The sequence below is a fragment of the Pomacea canaliculata genome, linkage group LG2 (assembly GCF_003073045.1).
Source record: "Pomacea canaliculata isolate SZHN2017 linkage group LG2, ASM307304v1, whole genome shotgun sequence".
Taxonomy (NCBI): Eukaryota; Metazoa; Mollusca; class Gastropoda; order Architaenioglossa; family Ampullariidae; genus Pomacea; species Pomacea canaliculata.
Genome location: NC_037591.1, coordinates 35,106,278 through 35,123,450, shown reverse-complemented (window position 1 = coordinate 35,123,450; position 17,173 = coordinate 35,106,278). Strand labels below are relative to the sequence as shown.

Sequence of the window (17,173 nt, the reverse complement as noted above, 5' to 3'; positions counted from 1 at the left end):
TGCTTGTCTGTGTGTCAACTACAAATCTCTGTGTCTATATCTCAAACAAAATTGTTCTTGAACAGAATACATTTTTTTAAAAAGCTTCTACGTGTCTCGGTGTCAGATGCAAAAAGCTTGAGAACAGCAAAAAGTAAACACACCAGCACCCATGCGGAGAGCCGCAATCGAACCCGGCGCTAAAAAACGTGGCGATCATTGCAGGATCCAATCAGACCACAATCAGGAGTGTAACAGTTGCCGCACCGTTATCGAGAAATCTGAAACCGAAAATACTCCCATCGTCAGACACGCTACAGCTGCAGTGGAAGTTGGCGAGAAAGTCTCAAACTGTGTTTGGCTTGTACTTGTGCCCTTCCCGTCAGACCCCGCGCGGGCCGAGGTCGATCCAAAATGGCGGTCGTTTGCGTCGAACTTTTTTTGTTAGCACTTCCGTTTATTTTTTTGAGTTCGATGAACCCACCTTATATTACAATTAGCAGGAGTCTGGGATGGGAGGCAAAACCCTTATTCCCATCCTCCCCTATTCTACGATTTCTTGCCAAAGGAAATTTTTTTTCATGAATACATGTTCATTAATGGATGGTCGGCGTGCTCGGTAAGACTTTGCATCTTTAGTCCCATAAAAGACTAATCCCCTTTGTTCATGGTCTTTGAATCGAAGGTTGGGAAAGAAAAAGGGATAAAGGTCCTGGCATTGACGTGCGATGGTGGTAAATGGTGTGTCCATCTATAGTGTCATGCCAGGCATCCACTAATATTAGAGTTTAGGACTTATTTTATCCATAGAAAAACAGCTGAACGATGCTAATACTTGTTTTTTTCTTAAGAGTAAGAATGAATCATTAATAGGTTAGTTAATGAATCGTGTAGCATATTGACCGCAGGACAACTGAAGTCGAGTAATTGTGTTTAGACGGAGGTTAGTGGAAGGCGGAGCCAATCTTTCCACCATCTTTACCTTTTCTTTACCTTTTTACCTTTGAGTTGGAAACAGACTAGAGCGAGAGGAACCATGATCAACGATCTATTGCAGTAATTACCTGACGCCCATGAGTATCTGAGGATGCTGGTAGATATATCTAGATGTCCTCGCGCCTGTTGGTCGGCAGAGGTTCTTTAGTTCGAAGGTTTTATCCTACTATTTAGTTCTGCTTGTCTTTCACTCCCTGTTGTTTTCTTTTATTTGCCTTTTACTTGCCATTGCTTAGTTTCTTTCTTTATTGTTTAATTTGGTTGTATTTTAGTATAGTTGCCCAGTAACTAAGCAGTTTTATTGACGATGCATCTATTGTTGGCAGGAAGCAATAGAGTTTTAGAAACTTTTTTCACAAAACTCTGCTTTTTAACCAGTCCATGAGGGGTGAGATTCCAGGAAATTAGGATATTACCTTCCCACGCATCCCTTCCCTTACCCAGCAAGTTTCTCCATGCATTCAGCTGAGGGCGGAAATAGCGACCTGTTCCTCTCCCGCTGATGCGTGAATGTGCGAGAGAAAACGAGACTGTCACCTCCACACAACAGACCTAACAGCACCAAGGCTCCAGTTCCATGACTTTTATCTCTGTGTATGGATTTTCAATCAAGTGCATACACGATTCTGCCTCTGCATTTAGCACTTATTTCACAAAACCGTCAAACACATGTGTGTCGGGATGATGGATGATGATGGAGGTCGATGTCCCGTGGAACAAAAACCTCCGGTAAAACTCGCAGCTTTCGTCTCAGAAGTGGTACAGAGGTAAATGTTCTCCGAGAGGACTTTGTAGACCTCCACAAGACAGGAGAATTTTAGCCACGGCGATGGTTGTTGTGTCAAAGACTCAGAAAGGATTAGAGTGATGCGTCGAACAAAAATTGTACTGATACACGGAGAAATTGAAAGCCTTATGATGGAACATACTACCTGCAGTCGATCTACCTGTGGAGTGGATGGATATCTGACTCCGGAGATCTTGCCAACAGGACTAGGCAATGCACCCGTCTTCATAGCACTAATGAACTGAAAAGTCTTTGGTTTGGATGGAGTTTGAAAATGTCCACGACCTCAGTTTGTGACGAAGGGGGTGATCGACGCAGAAAGAAGAGAAAGTTATCAGACGAAGAAAAACAAATATTACCCAGGTCCAGAAGTCATATAAATGTTCACACTGTACGAGCACATCGGAACTTGAAAGATGCTTGTGTTAAGATCCAAACCAGCATCTCAATTTATTTTGAAGTCGTTTGAAGAATGGATTCTTGGATCGTCGGAAAATAAAAGATATAATATGTCACTGGACCAGAAAAATAAAGAAATAACAGCAAGCCAAATTCTGGCTGATTCGCATGAACTTAGTTGACACCTGAGTCACGAAGTCGGTTATCATTTGACCTTTCTGTCGTGTCTAGTGGATTCACGTACCACTTGTATCCAATGATGAAATAGGCGAGCTCTTCAAAAGTTGCATTGCTATCATGTGGGTCACAAAATCTGCCTTTTCCCCTCTTCTTTCCAACAGTTTTATTGCCTTTAAGAAATACTGCACCCACCTGCTAGATAGTAGGGATGCAGGTGCGACCTATTGAATGACCGCTGAATGCTGTCAGACAGTTTTATGTTCTGTTGTCGGATGATGATGGAAATCGTAGTCCACGTGCACAAAAGCTCGCTCCACTTCCGGTAAAGTTTCCAGCTTCCGCTGCAGACTCTCTCCGATGTCGTGTGCGGTGTGCAGGTGAATGTGCTTTGGCAGGACGATGTCCACCTCCACAAGACAGTTGTTTCCGAAGTGGTAGGCCTGGACTGTCTCCACGTACTTGATGTTAGGGCTGTGGTTGATGGTTAGCCACGTCAGCTTAGCCAGAAACTCCGGGCTGGCGGAAATCCCCGTCAACAGCTTCACTTGCTCTGGAAGACATTAAAAAAAGAAGTGTCTGCATTATTTAGAAAAGTATGTTGATTAGTTCGTACTTGTCCGCTCAGGTGAATGGGCGAGTATATGTTTTAAAATGTTTTTTTGCAAATTTGGGTGTGTAAACTTGACTGTAGAATAAAAATAACCTTTTCCGGTAATCCACCAGTTGAAGATGATGTAAAAACCGATAAGAATCGCTCCTATTGGGTCAGAGTAGATAAACTGCTTATACCCAGTTTGATCTTGGAACTCTTGGGAACCTATAACAGGAAAAGCAAATCAAAAGCGGACAACTGATATTACACGAAGGTATTCAAGTTATTTGTAACAAGCAAGCCATCAAACATAAATGTAATTAATGCCATATATGGGATTGTAAAAACGACTTTAAGAAACCCTTGAGAACGCTTACTCACAAAATATTCATAACTATTTTCAACCCAATGGTAACTGACTTTAAACTTTCGATCTGGAGAATCAGAAAATCTTCATATTCAAAATTTCTACAAAAATAAATATGAAATATCTGCATCCCACATGAGTTCATGTGAAACACACAGGTAGCAACTGTTCCTGACCGAGGTAACCGCAGACGATGGCCACAGAGTTGGACAGAACATCGTTCCTGTGGTCCTGAGCCAGAGCCTGGATTGTCGGATTGTTCACACGGCGACAGATGAGCCAAAGTAAGAATTTTGTCACTGTATACAAAAACAAAACTAGCCTTGATACAGTTTCTTACAATACTCTCGTGTCTGTTGCCTGATTTGAACAACTGAATTAGCATCATCAACTAAAACTGCAACACAACCATAAATAAGTTAATTGTAAATAGTTTTTGTTGATTTGAACAAATATTTCCCTAGTGGAATTTTTCTGTCAGACTCAACTAAAACGATATAGAAATAAAAATGGCATAGCTTTAATTTTATAAACTAATAATGAAACATACCAACTGTACTTGCAGCTATGGAAATTGTGGTTATCTCAAACTGTGGAAGACAACTGGACTTGTCAGACGTGGTTATCCCACACATTGAAATGCAGCTGGAGTTGTCATCTTTGGTCATATCACACGTCAGAAGACAGCTGGAATTGTCACTGGCTCTGATTTCACACTTGGGAAGACAATTAGAACCATCGATTAGGTCAATGAGAACTTTCACCGATTCCCACAGCAGCTGTAAGGACGCCACCGACATGATGACAGACAGGATGAGGACTGCCACTGGTTCCAGCTTTGTGCGTCCTGTTTGACATACAACAATCCAGTAATACATCCAAGCCATTCGACTCATTCAAACGCAGAAAAGAGTTTGCAATGAGCTGATGTTTTTTATATTGTTGTCCTAAATCATTTTTTTAAAGATATGTCAGGTATCACGAAAAAAAAACAGCAACTGCAAAACTAAATCTCTAAAACATAACTATACCTTGAGGGTAGTTGTAGGGATTTCTTGCCCGTATTGCCCGCACTGCCCACCACAGTACGAGGGATGAAAATACGTCCACAACACTGTCCACCAGACTGGAGATGATGGACATGGAACCGGACAGGATGCTGGCCGTCAGCTTCGCTGCCAGGAGAACCTACAGAGTGCAAGAAAAAAATTGTGGAGGAAGCTGACCATTGCTTAACCCTCTTATCGCCACCTCCTTCCATCTACTGAATGCATCCCATGTGCTCTTCAAAGATGTGAAAGTCAATTCCATTGTTAGGTTAAAATCAAAATTTGTCCACAAACTTGTTTTTCAAACTATTGCAACAGTCTAATTCAACATCAGAGCACTTGAAAATGACTGAGTAGACAAACTGAGGCATTAAGAAAGGAAACATTTATATATTCACCCCAGTTGTTATAAAAATTTAAGTCTAGTAGCCGTACACAAATATTACTTACCATATTAAGAATAAAGCTGATCTGAGTGAGTCGGTATGCTGTATTATGTGGAGTGTGCATTACTTCATTATTCTCCTTGTCCATCTCAAAAGAAAAATTCTCAAACATTGAAATGAGCTCGTCTTGCTCTTTGTAGAAGGACCTGGTGGCAAACCCAGAAAAGTTTGCAAGAGTGAGTGACAGTGAGAAGAAGAAATTATTAAATTTATCGAATAGTTTTGTTTAAGCATGGCAAACCTAGCTTACATCTTTAAAGAATGTGTGTTAATGGGTTGATTTAATAAAAGTAAAAATTAAAACATACTTGAGTGTTGCGATTTTTCAAATTAAGGAAGTGTTTGATTACATGTTAAAGTAACAATCTGAAACGTGTTAAAAACAAACTTAAAACTGTAAACACATTTTGAAAGTCAATAAATAATACATCAATCATGAAAACGAGTAAAATAAAAATTGACACAAATACATCAATCATTAAACACGAACAAAATTTTAAATAAACTAAGAAAACAAACCAAAAGCTAATAATAATAAAATGAGCATTTGCCATCATAAAGGCAGACTCAAAAACAAGAAGATACTGTAGCAACTGCTAGAGGCACAATTCTGGATTCAATTATTTTGTACCTCACTTTCTTTGAACGGAAGCTTTTTATAAGGTCGCCCTTTCTCTTGGACGTGAAGACATGAAGTGGCATTCTCCAGTCACCAGTTCCTGTGATACAAAGAATTCAAATATCTTATCCTAGTCTAATGAAGCCTTCGTGGTGAAAGGAGTTTCTTAATTGCTGCTTAGGAGCAACATTTCAGCAACAAATCCAACATAATGATTCACTTGTTTCTCGGTCAGTCGCATCGTCTTGAATTTCTATCCTATTTCTGTCTGTCCGTCTTTGTGTGTGTGGATTGGAGTGGTGGGACAGGGGCGAGAGAGAGAGAAAGGGAAGGAGGGAGACAGAAGGATGTGGAGAGTCGTGAGGGTGGATAAAGCGTTGGATAATTAGGTCACAGAAGATGGGAATGAGTACCATCAGGATCGTGGGTGTCATGGGCAGCAGACACCGAGTCCGACAAAGCTGAGTCAGCCAGACTTTCATCTCGACTCACAGCATCCCTGGCCCCGTATGTGTGTATCCCAAGCCTCTCTTCTTCATAGGATGACAGCAGCCTGGTCTCCTCGTTATAGTCCTGTGAAATTAAAACAAATCAGATTATGAGGACACTAATAGTCCTTCTTGACAATTTACTGGTCATATATAAGAGAAAAGCAGTTGCTCTAAAAAATGGCCGAGTGAGCGGAGAAACACAACAGTCTTCTCTGCTATCTTCTTTATAACTCTCTCAGTAACATTCCTCCGAACTTGTCCCTCTTCGACTCGATTCACCTACAAATCTCTCCATCCTCTTTGTCATCTGCGGTGGGCTCATCTAGTGTTGTGTGTGTGTAATACGTCGTGCGTATGCAAGGTAAGTGTAAGTTCGTCTTATTACAGGGCAAAACGATAGGTAGAATGAACGAAAATGAAAGTTGACTAAGGAGACTGATATACACAGGGCAAAAAGTATATCAAGGCTATGCACATAGATAACATCGATGTTACTCACATTCTCGTCTGAAGCAGCAGGATTGTCAAAGGAGCAATCGGGAGTGCGGCTCATGGTAGGAGACCCGCTCCCGTGTGGCAGGAACTCTGAGAGTTGGGTGTGATGAGGACAGAAACACTGGCAGCTGTTTGCAAGATCAGTTCGATCATCTGACCCCACACAGGTTGTGATATGACCCTCTACAACATGAACTGTACTCGTGTACCTCGCAACTGAGTGTTCAGATAAAATGTGAAAGCTGTGATCAGGTTACACAGCACACCCTGTGATAACCACGTGACACTGATTGGCGAGTCGCATCTTTGAGAGGTGACCTTTATGACACGCTTGAAGTAATCTTTCTGGTTATATACACTTTCACGAGTTCAAAATGTATGGATGTTCACAACTAATCAGAATGAGTGAATTTGTGGCTTGACAAAATATTATTTCCTATCAAGGATAAGAAAAGAAAATAAATGAAAAAGAACCCCACACAATTTAAACTCTAAACCGATAACTACGTAATCAAATGCAGCAATTTACTTAACACAAATATTTACTTGTATGTTGCAAACCACTAAGGTACAGTATATACTTATCAAGACAACGTGCATTAATGTCTAATATACCTTATAGCTCATATAAAACGAAATGACACTTTGCTTTACAACTAGCGACATACAGTGACATCACGTAGTGTACGTTGATTCTTTACGTGACTACAGCTGGACAACGTTACATTGAGCAGTTACAAGTGTCTCCCGTCACTTCTTCGTTATACAACCAATGATATCGTTGGTTCATCAGTTTTCAGAGGAGTTGCACCTTCTGCGCCATTTTATCCACAACCTTCAGTCACGTAGCAACATTTTTGGGACAAATTTCACTTTTAGAATAACCTGAATGAACATTTAAACACTCAACCAATATGTGTAGCAGGAAATACTATTCGGTACTAAACAAATTAAGGATGTAAGGTGTAGGGTTGAGGTTAGGTTCTAGTCATGGACTAGAGCAGCAGACGCCATACGATTTCCATAACCGTGACCTCCGCTCTTTTTTGAACTTTGCTGACCCGGAAGTCATGTTTTCCAAGAATGTTGATGACGTTTCTGTATGAGACATCTTGTAATGATTTTGTCTAGTGTTGATGTCTCGGGACACAGCATCCATGGCTCAGTCATCCAGAGCCCTCTACAAGCTTTTTATTCGTAAGTCTTTGCGACTTTGACTCATGCCGAAGCATTCATCCGACTTATGCTCACCTCCACACGTCTGCTAAAGGTCAAGGGTTAAAGGACGCAACGTTTGCAAGCGCTTTAGACTAATTGTCGTTGGCGGAGCAGGAGAAGAGTCGGAGCAGTTCAGTCTAAGGCAAAGTTGGTTTCGTCCTCGTTCTCGCACATTAACGGAGTTCACCCATGGTTGTAGTGGACTCCAGTGTCGCCACCAGCCTCATCGTGAGTTCGTCCAGACAGGCCAAATCACTTTTCATGTACTTCAGGCAACATAACTCCGTTTTCTGTCCCTTTCTCCCAGAGACACATTTCCTACACAATTTGTCAGGATAAGTGCACTCTCGCCCATGCCAATGCTACTTATACTAAGTACAGCTTATTCTGCTATTTTCACCGCCTTAGACACTTGGGATATTTAACTCACGTTCCCCTAGTCTACAATGGAGAAAGTTTGGAGATGACATTTAACCTGTGTCCACCATGCAAAGTTGTGTCCACATCCATGTGTGTGTAAGAGCGAGAGAGGGAGAAGTTTGTATACAATTTTATTCTTTTATTGACAAACATGCTTGTTAAGACAAATGTGGCTAGTAACAAATAGCTGTTTAAGGTCTCGTAACTAACTTTTATAGATTCCAGCAATCAGTTTTTCGGGGCAAAATCGGTCAAGCATGATGGCTTGTAGTCTTTTAAAACATAACACCTTCAGATCCCCGTAAAACGAAAAAACTTCTATCAAAAAAACTCAAAGTAAGCATTTTTATTGCTCGTTATATAAAAATGTTCAATATGTAAATCTCGATACATAAGAACAACTAATATACAAAATAAATTGCGTATTTAAATATGATCAAACAAGCCAGAAATACACATCAAAATTAACGTCTGTCTTTATAACGGTGACTATTCACAGTTTTGAAAGACGTTCACATTTGATTCACACCGTGTATATTTGTAAATTTACAAAGAGAATCACATGTTCAGTCTCAGCAAGCAGCCCAGTGAGCATCTGTGTAATTTTCTAGTCTTGCAAACGTCGAAAAAATATTATTATTATCGTTGTTAATAATAATTATTCGAATCTCTCTTGTGCAGTAAATATTTCTGCTCGTTCCTCACACTGTCATCACACGATCTTATGTTCTGTAGTAGGATGGTGATACAGATCGTAGTCCACGTGCACAAAAGCTCGCTCCACTTCCGGTAACGTTTCCAGCTTCCGCTGCAGACTCTCGCCGATGTCGTGTGCGGTGTGCAGGTGGATGTGCTTTGGCAGGACGATGTCCACCTCCACAAGACAGTTGTTTCCGAAGTGGTAGGCCTGGACTGTCTCCACGTACTTGATGTTGGGGCTGTGGTTGATGGTCAGCCACGTCAGCTTAGCCAGAAACTCCGGGCTGGCGGAAATACCAGTGAGCACCTTGACTTGCTCTGAAAAATAAAACTGGGTGTATCATTTTGTTTGTTTAATTTTTTTAACTGTGTTGAGTTGATTTGAGTAACATTTAAAATCGTTGTTTTCGAAAACTGTAAGCAATAGGACGTATGCAGTATGGTGTGTGTGAGTGTTGGTACATACATTGCACGTGCACACTTTTATAGAAAACGAAAAAATCAAACCCATTCCAGTCGACCACCAGTTGGCGATGATGTAAAGACTGATTAACATGGCGCCAATTGGATCAGAATAGATAAACTGTGTATATCCAGTTTGATCCTTGAACTCTTGAGAACCTGCATATGAGAAAAAACGGCACACTTAAAAAAATAGCAACATTTTGAAATAGACGAAAGTATTCCCTAAAATCAAATTGTGCGTTGTTTTGCGGGAGAGATAGTTTCCAAGGTGGCACTATCTCGAGAGCCGGCGGTTGTCTCAGAAAGGGTGATAATATTACTCAGGTGGCGCAAAATATATATCCCTTAAATAAACTCTCATTTAAAGTACTTGTATGAACTTGTGGTTAAAAAAAAATCAGTAGAAAAATTCCTCTACTTCAGTCAGAGAATTAAAAACTCATTTCAAAATCAGTGCAATGTTGTGCATCATAATTCACAGGTCATCTGAGAAACTAAGCTCTAGCTTTTGGAGATTTGAACCAGAAGAATTTCCATGTACATATGAGTTGCAGCAATAAAAATAAAGACGCAAAGGAGCTGAAACATTCATAAATTCACTCAAAACAAGAAGCATCTCCTGACCGAGGTAACCGCAGACGATGGCCACAGAGTTGGACAGGACATCGTTTCTGTGGTCCTGAGCCAGGGCCTGGATTGTCGGACTTTCCACGCGGCGACAAATAATCCACAGAATGAACTTCGACCCTGAATACGAAAATTAAAATTAATCTTGACACCCTAAAATCTGTCGCCTGGTCCAGAAAGAAGAAACAAAACAAATATTGGTGAAGTCTTAAGAGAAGAAAGTCTGTCCAAAGGCATTCCTTCATCCCGCGTTTCTCAACCGTTTACTTGTGACCTCCCCTAGACGAAAAAAAGTACGTCTGCTCTCCCCCTTAGACAGTTAATTTCAATAATAACGATATGAAATATTAGAAAATTGTTAAAATTTACCACCTTTGCCTTTCTCCCCATCCCATGGGAGTGGGGGGGGGGGGCGCCCCACAGGTTGTGAACCGCGGCCTCAATCCCTTCTGCGGGATATTATTATTTATTCACTTTAATTTTTTTACAAACGAGTTCACATTTTAGTCTTATTAGTCAAATACAGAATGTTTAAATTTGTGTTCTTGTACATTTGAAGTAGGATAATACTACTATGTAGTAGTATTCAAGTACGATTATATTTTTTGTAACAAACTGAAACTCAGGAATCAACATACCAACTGTGGACGCAGCTATAACAATCGTAGTTATCTCAAAGTTTGGGAGGTTGTTGGGGTCACTGAAGAGACCAATGAGGATCTGTACAGATTCCCGAACTAGCTGTATGGAAGCCACTGACATGATCACCGACAGGACAACAACTGCTACTGGTTCTAGTTTTGTGCGTCCTGTGTGACAAATGACAAATGACAAATATTTATTTAAGAAGCTAAAAGTTATACAGTGATACCTCGGTTCTCGAACGCCTTGGTTTTCGACCAAATCGGTATTCGACCAGGAAATTCGAGAAAATTTTGTCTTGGAATCCGAACAAATATTTGGAACTCGAACATCCGAACGTCCGAGATGAGCCGAGTTGAGCCGAATGGCGTTCATTCAGCCAGAGATCTGTAGGGACCTACAGATCTCTGATTCAGCCCAGCGCGCCTTGCTTGCGTCATCAGTGTGAGTGCAGAGAGAGAGAGTGACGTTTTTGTGGAGAGAGTCATGAAATGTGTGCAAATTGGGCAGAAATCGCAAATTTTGTTGAACAACATCACCCTGATAAAGTGGTAGCAAATAGAGCAGTTAACATTTTTAATGACAATGTTATGTCCACGTTCCGCAAAATTTTGCAAAGGAAAAAAAACAGCAAACAATTGACAAATTCTTCCGTAAAGAAATCAGACAAGCAACTGCAGAGCAAGATTCTGATTCTCCTCAGCAAAAGATACAGAGAACAGAAACACCCGAAGAGCAGTTACCCTCTGTTTTTATTGAAGAGGACTCCCCTTCAATACAATAACCATCCCCCTTCCCTCCTCCCTCCACATTCATTCCCTCCTGCCATAAAGTTTGGTAGAGGTACAGTAAATGAAACACAATTTACTGTACTGTACAGTACATTTTATTTATTTTTTTTTTGTTTTAATAAATACACTTTTATTTCTTATTTCTTGTTGAGACTCATGTTTTTCTACATATTATATACAAATTAGGCCAGTAAATAGGCATTTTCTGGGGCTTGGAACGAATTAATCCAGTTTCCATTATTTCCTATGGGTTTCATTGCTTCGGTTCTCGAACAATTTGGTTCTCGACCGTCCTCCCGGAACGAATTATGTTCGAGAACCGAGGTATCACTGTATAAGCAAATGTTATGCTTTTTGACTTCATGATCTTTATCTAAGGAAACAAAACTGAAAGAATGTGCGTGTGTGTGTGTGTTGCTGATCATACCCTGGGGGTAGCTGTAAGGGTTTCTTTTGCGTGTTGCCCGCATAGCCCACCACAGTACGATGGATGACAAGATGTCGACGACACTGTCCACCAGACTGGAGATGATGGAAATGGAGCCGGACAGGATGCTGGCTGTCATTTTTGCTGCCAGTAGAACCTGTAGTGTTCGAGAGACATGAGTAGAAGGTAGATTAGACAACTCCTAGACAATTTTCAGTTGGTCACAATCCCCTTCTGGTGATTGTTGCGGACAAAAGTAATCTCGATTGCTTCCAGACTTATTTATTTGAAGGTTAAAAGTCAGAACCTGAGTTATTTAACTTTTGTATTAATCCCAACAAGTTTCTGACAGACATACTTCCCTAACACAAATTTTAATAACATTTTAACACCAAAGAAATGTCAAATCACAGAACAGAAGCGACTAGACAAGACATTACTTACCATGTTAACAAGAAAGCTGAGGAGTGTGAGTCGATACGTGATGTTTCGGTAACTGCTCACTTCTTTGTCTTCGATCGTATCGTCGAAACCGAAGTAAATATTCTCAAACGAGGAAATGAGTTCGTCTTGTGCCCTGTAGAATGACCTGCAAATAGGACCAAGGGGAATTTTTTTTCAATTTTTGTAAACCTCTTGCAAGTCGACGGAGCTGGCACATAATTGCTACTTCAAAGCAGCTTATTGCCGATAAAGCCCACACGAGTGGAGGCATAAGGGAGTCTATTGACGGACAGAGGAGATATAAACGCAGAAAATTGTAAGATTATAAAGAGCAAATGACACTGCTCACAACAGAGTTTAAATCAATGGAGTAATTAAGATAATAAAGAAAAGGAAAACGTCGAGAAAAGACTCGGACTCTAAGCAAGAAAACCACAAGTGAGCTGTTACAGAAAGCTTTGCTAAAGTCTAGATGGATTTTATTTTCAGAAAAAGTGTAATTATTATCAAAATATGTATAACAAAAGAAACAAAGACAAAAGAAAAGAAAAATGGATACAACAGACCAGCAGAGAAATGTCCTCCGTACCTTACTTTTTTAGAGGGAAAGTATTTTATGTTCTCGCCCTTTTTCTTGGACGTAAAAAGGTCGATTGGCATCTTCCAATTGTTAGTTCCTGTAACACGTACAAGGGAAATGTCAAAAGTCGAACACAGAATTCCCAGACTGATTACTGTGGCTGCTTAATATGATCGTTGGTGTGATTGCTGATGTGACATTCTAAAAAGGTGTGAGGTTGGCAAGTTCAGAAATCTTGGTTCTGATGACTGGGATGAACTTAATTTTCATCCAGATCCTTATGTTCTTAATTTACAAACCTTTAAATAACAATTTACCCAAAAATGTTTTTTTTAAAAACCCACCTGCATGGAGTTGTTTATGCTGTTAAGTCAACAAAGGCCAATAAAAAGTTCGGTGAGATATCAGTTAGGTGTATGCACAATGGTGACGTCTTTCATTTACTCGTTCAGATTTTAGGAATAATTAACAGTTTACTGAGCTCTCCACACATTTCTCGAAAAATATTTATTTCTCTTATAAATCTTTACCCTTTTAATACCACCGATTAATAGCACCCTTCCTACACTATTACGCTATCTTCGTTATCTCTTATTCTAAAAATTAGGACAAGATAACATGTTGAGCACGTCCTTTCTTTTTTATGTTTGTTTTGAATTAGAGATAATGAAAAGGACGATAATGATGATGACCTCATACTAAATATGATAAATAATAAGGAATAAAGATTGAGGCCAAAATGTATCAGAGAGTAGTGCTAAATCTCGCCTCTCTCTCTTTCTCTCTTTCTCTCTCTCTCTCTCTCACACCTCTTTGTATGTTTTTCTTTTTATTTTCCAATTATTATTTATTATTTATTCATCAATTCATGCCTGTCTGCCTGCCTGACTCACTCAGCCAAGAACCAATTCATACTCTATGAATATATTTAAGTTTTTCATTTGCCTAGATTAAGCTAGGAACAGGGATGGAACGCCGACAGTGAAATGGTTAACACACAGTGGCAACGTTCTGTCAACGGTTTGACTCTTAAGGTGTTAAAAATAAGGTAAGTAGTAAGTCTTGTGACATGAGATAAGAACAGGTATAAATAGACCTTGATGAAGCCAACAAAATAACAAGAAACCTTTTTTGGGGTTACGCTCAAGCTACGCAAGTGATAACACAAATGTCTATAAGTATTATATGGTTATAAGTAATCACCAAAATACAAAACCTAGCGCGCGTGCACACACACATACAGACAGACCAGTGTGATGCATTGCATAAACAGAGAAATAGAAGAGGAAGTCTTTAAAGGAAAATTTAAAATAGGTGGATTACTTATATAAAATTTTGGGTACTTCTATTTATAATGTACGAGTGAAACCTTTAGTTTATCTTGTTGGAGTCTGTGGTTGCTTTGTCATGCATCACTATTGTTGTTTAATATAGTAGTCTTTGGTTAATGTAGTCGTACACGTATCCTTTGATTAATATATTCATTCAGTGGAATTTCTTAGCCATATATCACAATCTTTGGTTAATGTAGTCGTGCATGTAGAATTTGGTTAATTTATTTATACATTTCATTGTCTTGCCATTTCGTGATATGCCAGGATGATTTAGGTACTATTGTAATTTTTAGTTAATTTATCCATATCAGTACCGTCTCTGATTTTGGTATACAGTGAAATCTTTGGTTACTTCAGTCTTTATCGGAAGTTTTGGTTAAATTAACACTAGTGCATTCTTTAACTGAACAGTGAAATCTATGATTAATTTAGTCGTACATCAGGCCTTTTTTAAATTCAATCATTCATTAGTCAGTCTAAGGTTAATTTAATCCGACGTCTGAATCTCTGTTTAATGCATCTCTACAATAAAAGTTTATGCAAAGACCACACCTAATTAGTTGTTGCGGCCCTATGCTCCACGAGGAGTAACAAGGTCTAAGCTAACACCTAATTAGTGGACTCCAGTGCTTCATTTTCAGGTGTCTGCGCAACATATTCTGCAATACTGAACAGATAAAAAGTATTTGACAACAACAGACTGTCGCTCCTGACATGGTTCAAATGACTCAGGCATGTTTTGTGTGGGATGAAGATAACAAAACAACAGAAAGCACCTATGGAGTACATGAAGGTCGGACTTCATGAGTGTCTGTAGCTCCAGTCCATACACAAAAGTGCGCATAAATTATAGAGAATGAAGGGCAACGCACTTTGAACATCATCATGGATAAACTCCTCCTAGTCTCTTGTTTTTAATGGGTGGAGTATTCCATTTGTTTGTTTGTTTGTTTGTTTGTTTGTTTGTTTGTTTGTTTGTTTGTTTGTTTGTTTGTTTGTTCATCCTCATAATGCTTTCATTTACAAATTTGGATCGGTTTACAGTGAAACACGAAAACTCTGAATGATCAGTGGCATAAAAACGAATGTCCAAATGTACCTCAGCCCACTTTCTCCAGGAAAGACAATGGGAAATAAATAAATAAGAGAGATATCTACATCCTATCTACGATCCTAGTTCCATAAAGCGTATGATTCTCAGATAAGCATGTGTACCATCATCAGGGATGCCGGTGCTGCTTGGAGCAGACATGGAGTGCATCACCGCAGACTCTGAGCGACGGCCATCTTCGTGAGCTGCATTCCAGGCGCCGTAACTGTGATTTTCGTGGGGAGATAACCCGTTCTTTGGTAGCAGGCTGCTTTGTTCGTCGCGCTCCTGTCCAAATAAATAAATAAAATTTCCGATATTTAAATGGCGATGGGAACATCAAAAACATTTTTAAAAATTAACATCAACATCAAAAATTTACCCTGTTCGATCTTTGTGAAAGATATTTTGTCTTGTTTTACCTTGAATAGCATGTGAGCTAAGATGAAAGATATTTCTGCAATCGTAAAAAAACATTATACTTATTATATCACGCTATTTCCTAAAAGACGAAGAAAGATGTTGGAGATATGCAATAACAGACAGACAGACAGACAGACAGAGTTGTCTGAGTCAGTGCCTACTGTAATAATACTCAAAGGCATGTTGATAGGTAAGCTCGGAAGAAGCTCACATAGACAAAACACACAAACACACACACATAAATCAATAGAGGTTCCTGCTTTTACTTACATCCACTTCATCTTCAGCGGCTGCAGGATTCGGAAAAGAATATTCTCGAATATTAGCCATACTGGCGACGTCGGTGGCTCCTGGACTGAGCGATCAGTACGGTTCGTCAGCTATAGGTACAGACTGTCGCCAGGTCCCCTCACCCCGGGATTGCTCTGTTTTTATCTTGAGATCATCTCTGCTGTGCTTGCCGTCTCAAGGGGAAGCTTCTTTTAGCCAGTAATTATAGCTGTAGACAACACTGATAAGGGCCTGAGAATGCCTCTGTGACCCCCGCCAGCTACACAAGTAACCGACATTATTTTATACGATGCGAGCTTTGAAACTTTTTGTAGTCTGAGACAGTCCTCGTTTAGAGAATTTAGGCAAGATAGTGAGTGAATGAGAGAGGGAGTAAGAAAAAAGAATAGAGCATGAGAGCATGAACGAAACAAAGCTAGAATAAATAGGAAAGAAAGAAAGAAAAGATGGCCTGCAAAATATCGGGTGAGAATGATTTCTAGTTTTTCGTAATAACTACAATGCTGCTAACATGATAACGAACTGAGGGCCAAGCGTGGACAGTTGCAGGGCTGCAGCCGGCGATGGTGTGAGCGTCGTCTAGGGTCATGATGCGACGACCTCACCTGGCGGTGTGGCATAAAGAACCATTCGAAATCACACCTGACCAGCGGGACCTGCCCGTAAGAGAATTAGTATTTCTTTTCTACCCCCGCCACCTGTAGGCGGTGCTAAGGTTAGTGACTGGTCAGGTGGGCTGTGGTCGTCCTCTTGTTCGTGCAGGCTTGTTGATGATTAATTCAAGGATAGGCTGGGTGTGTTTGTCCAATAGCATCTCAGGTTGTGTAATATATATACTATCTATCTATGTGTGATGCTAAATAAGGGGAGAGGAACTTCCCAATCACTTCTCGGCATGATGCCAGTGCGCTTGCTCAACAGTTCTGGCGGACGTCGATGAGTCTTCAGCTTCCTTCAATGCAAAGAGACTTCTTATCTCCAAGATCGAGACTTGAGCCAGGATAGCAAAGACTCGGAAGAAAGTCGAAACACTTGGGTTAGAGAACCTTGACTGAAGGGGGCAGTAACCGACAACGGATCGTTGGGACTGCAAGCTGTCGTCGTGAAAACTACGTGATCTGTAAGAGGTAGAGGTTCGATGCCAAGGCTGGCAGGAGACGTTGCCATTCTCATAGGAGAGAACATCTGTGTATTCATCCGAGCTTCAAAGTACCCGAGTCAGAAGGATTACGTCTCAACAGGATGGCATTTGTTCGGCGGATATACGTGGCATTGTTCATTATGGCAGGTACCCCTGTGTGATTTCGGGTGACCAAGCAGTG

At 40.2% G+C, this 17,173-nt stretch overlaps 2 protein-coding genes across 2 annotated transcripts; both read right to left on the bottom strand.

Annotated features, from left to right (window-relative positions):
• Positions 1-805: 805 nt before the first annotated feature.
• Positions 806-6,620, bottom strand: LOC112558340 (metal tolerance protein 6-like). Its single transcript, XM_025228788.1, has 9 exons — positions 6,405-6,620; positions 5,828-5,987; positions 5,427-5,514; positions 4,800-4,941; positions 4,332-4,488; positions 3,851-4,147; positions 3,477-3,599; positions 3,045-3,158; positions 806-2,891 (listed from the first exon to the last, which is right to left on the bottom strand). Exons 1-9 carry the CDS (start codon positions 6,456-6,458, stop codon positions 2,587-2,589), a joined length of 1,440 nt encoding a protein of 479 aa, XP_025084573.1. The 5' UTR covers positions 6,459-6,620; the 3' UTR covers positions 806-2,586.
• Positions 6,621-8,211: 1,591 nt separating this feature from the next.
• Positions 8,212-16,122, bottom strand: LOC112556843 (metal tolerance protein 9-like). The gene is made up of 9 exons (XM_025226223.1): positions 15,831-16,122; positions 15,263-15,425; positions 12,723-12,810; positions 12,134-12,278; positions 11,690-11,846; positions 10,468-10,638; positions 9,827-9,949; positions 9,245-9,358; positions 8,212-9,055 (listed from the first exon to the last, which is right to left on the bottom strand). Exons 1-9 carry the CDS (start codon positions 15,888-15,890, stop codon positions 8,751-8,753), a joined length of 1,326 nt encoding a protein of 441 aa, XP_025082008.1. The 5' UTR covers positions 15,891-16,122; the 3' UTR covers positions 8,212-8,750.
• Positions 16,123-17,173: the final 1,051 nt, after the last annotated feature.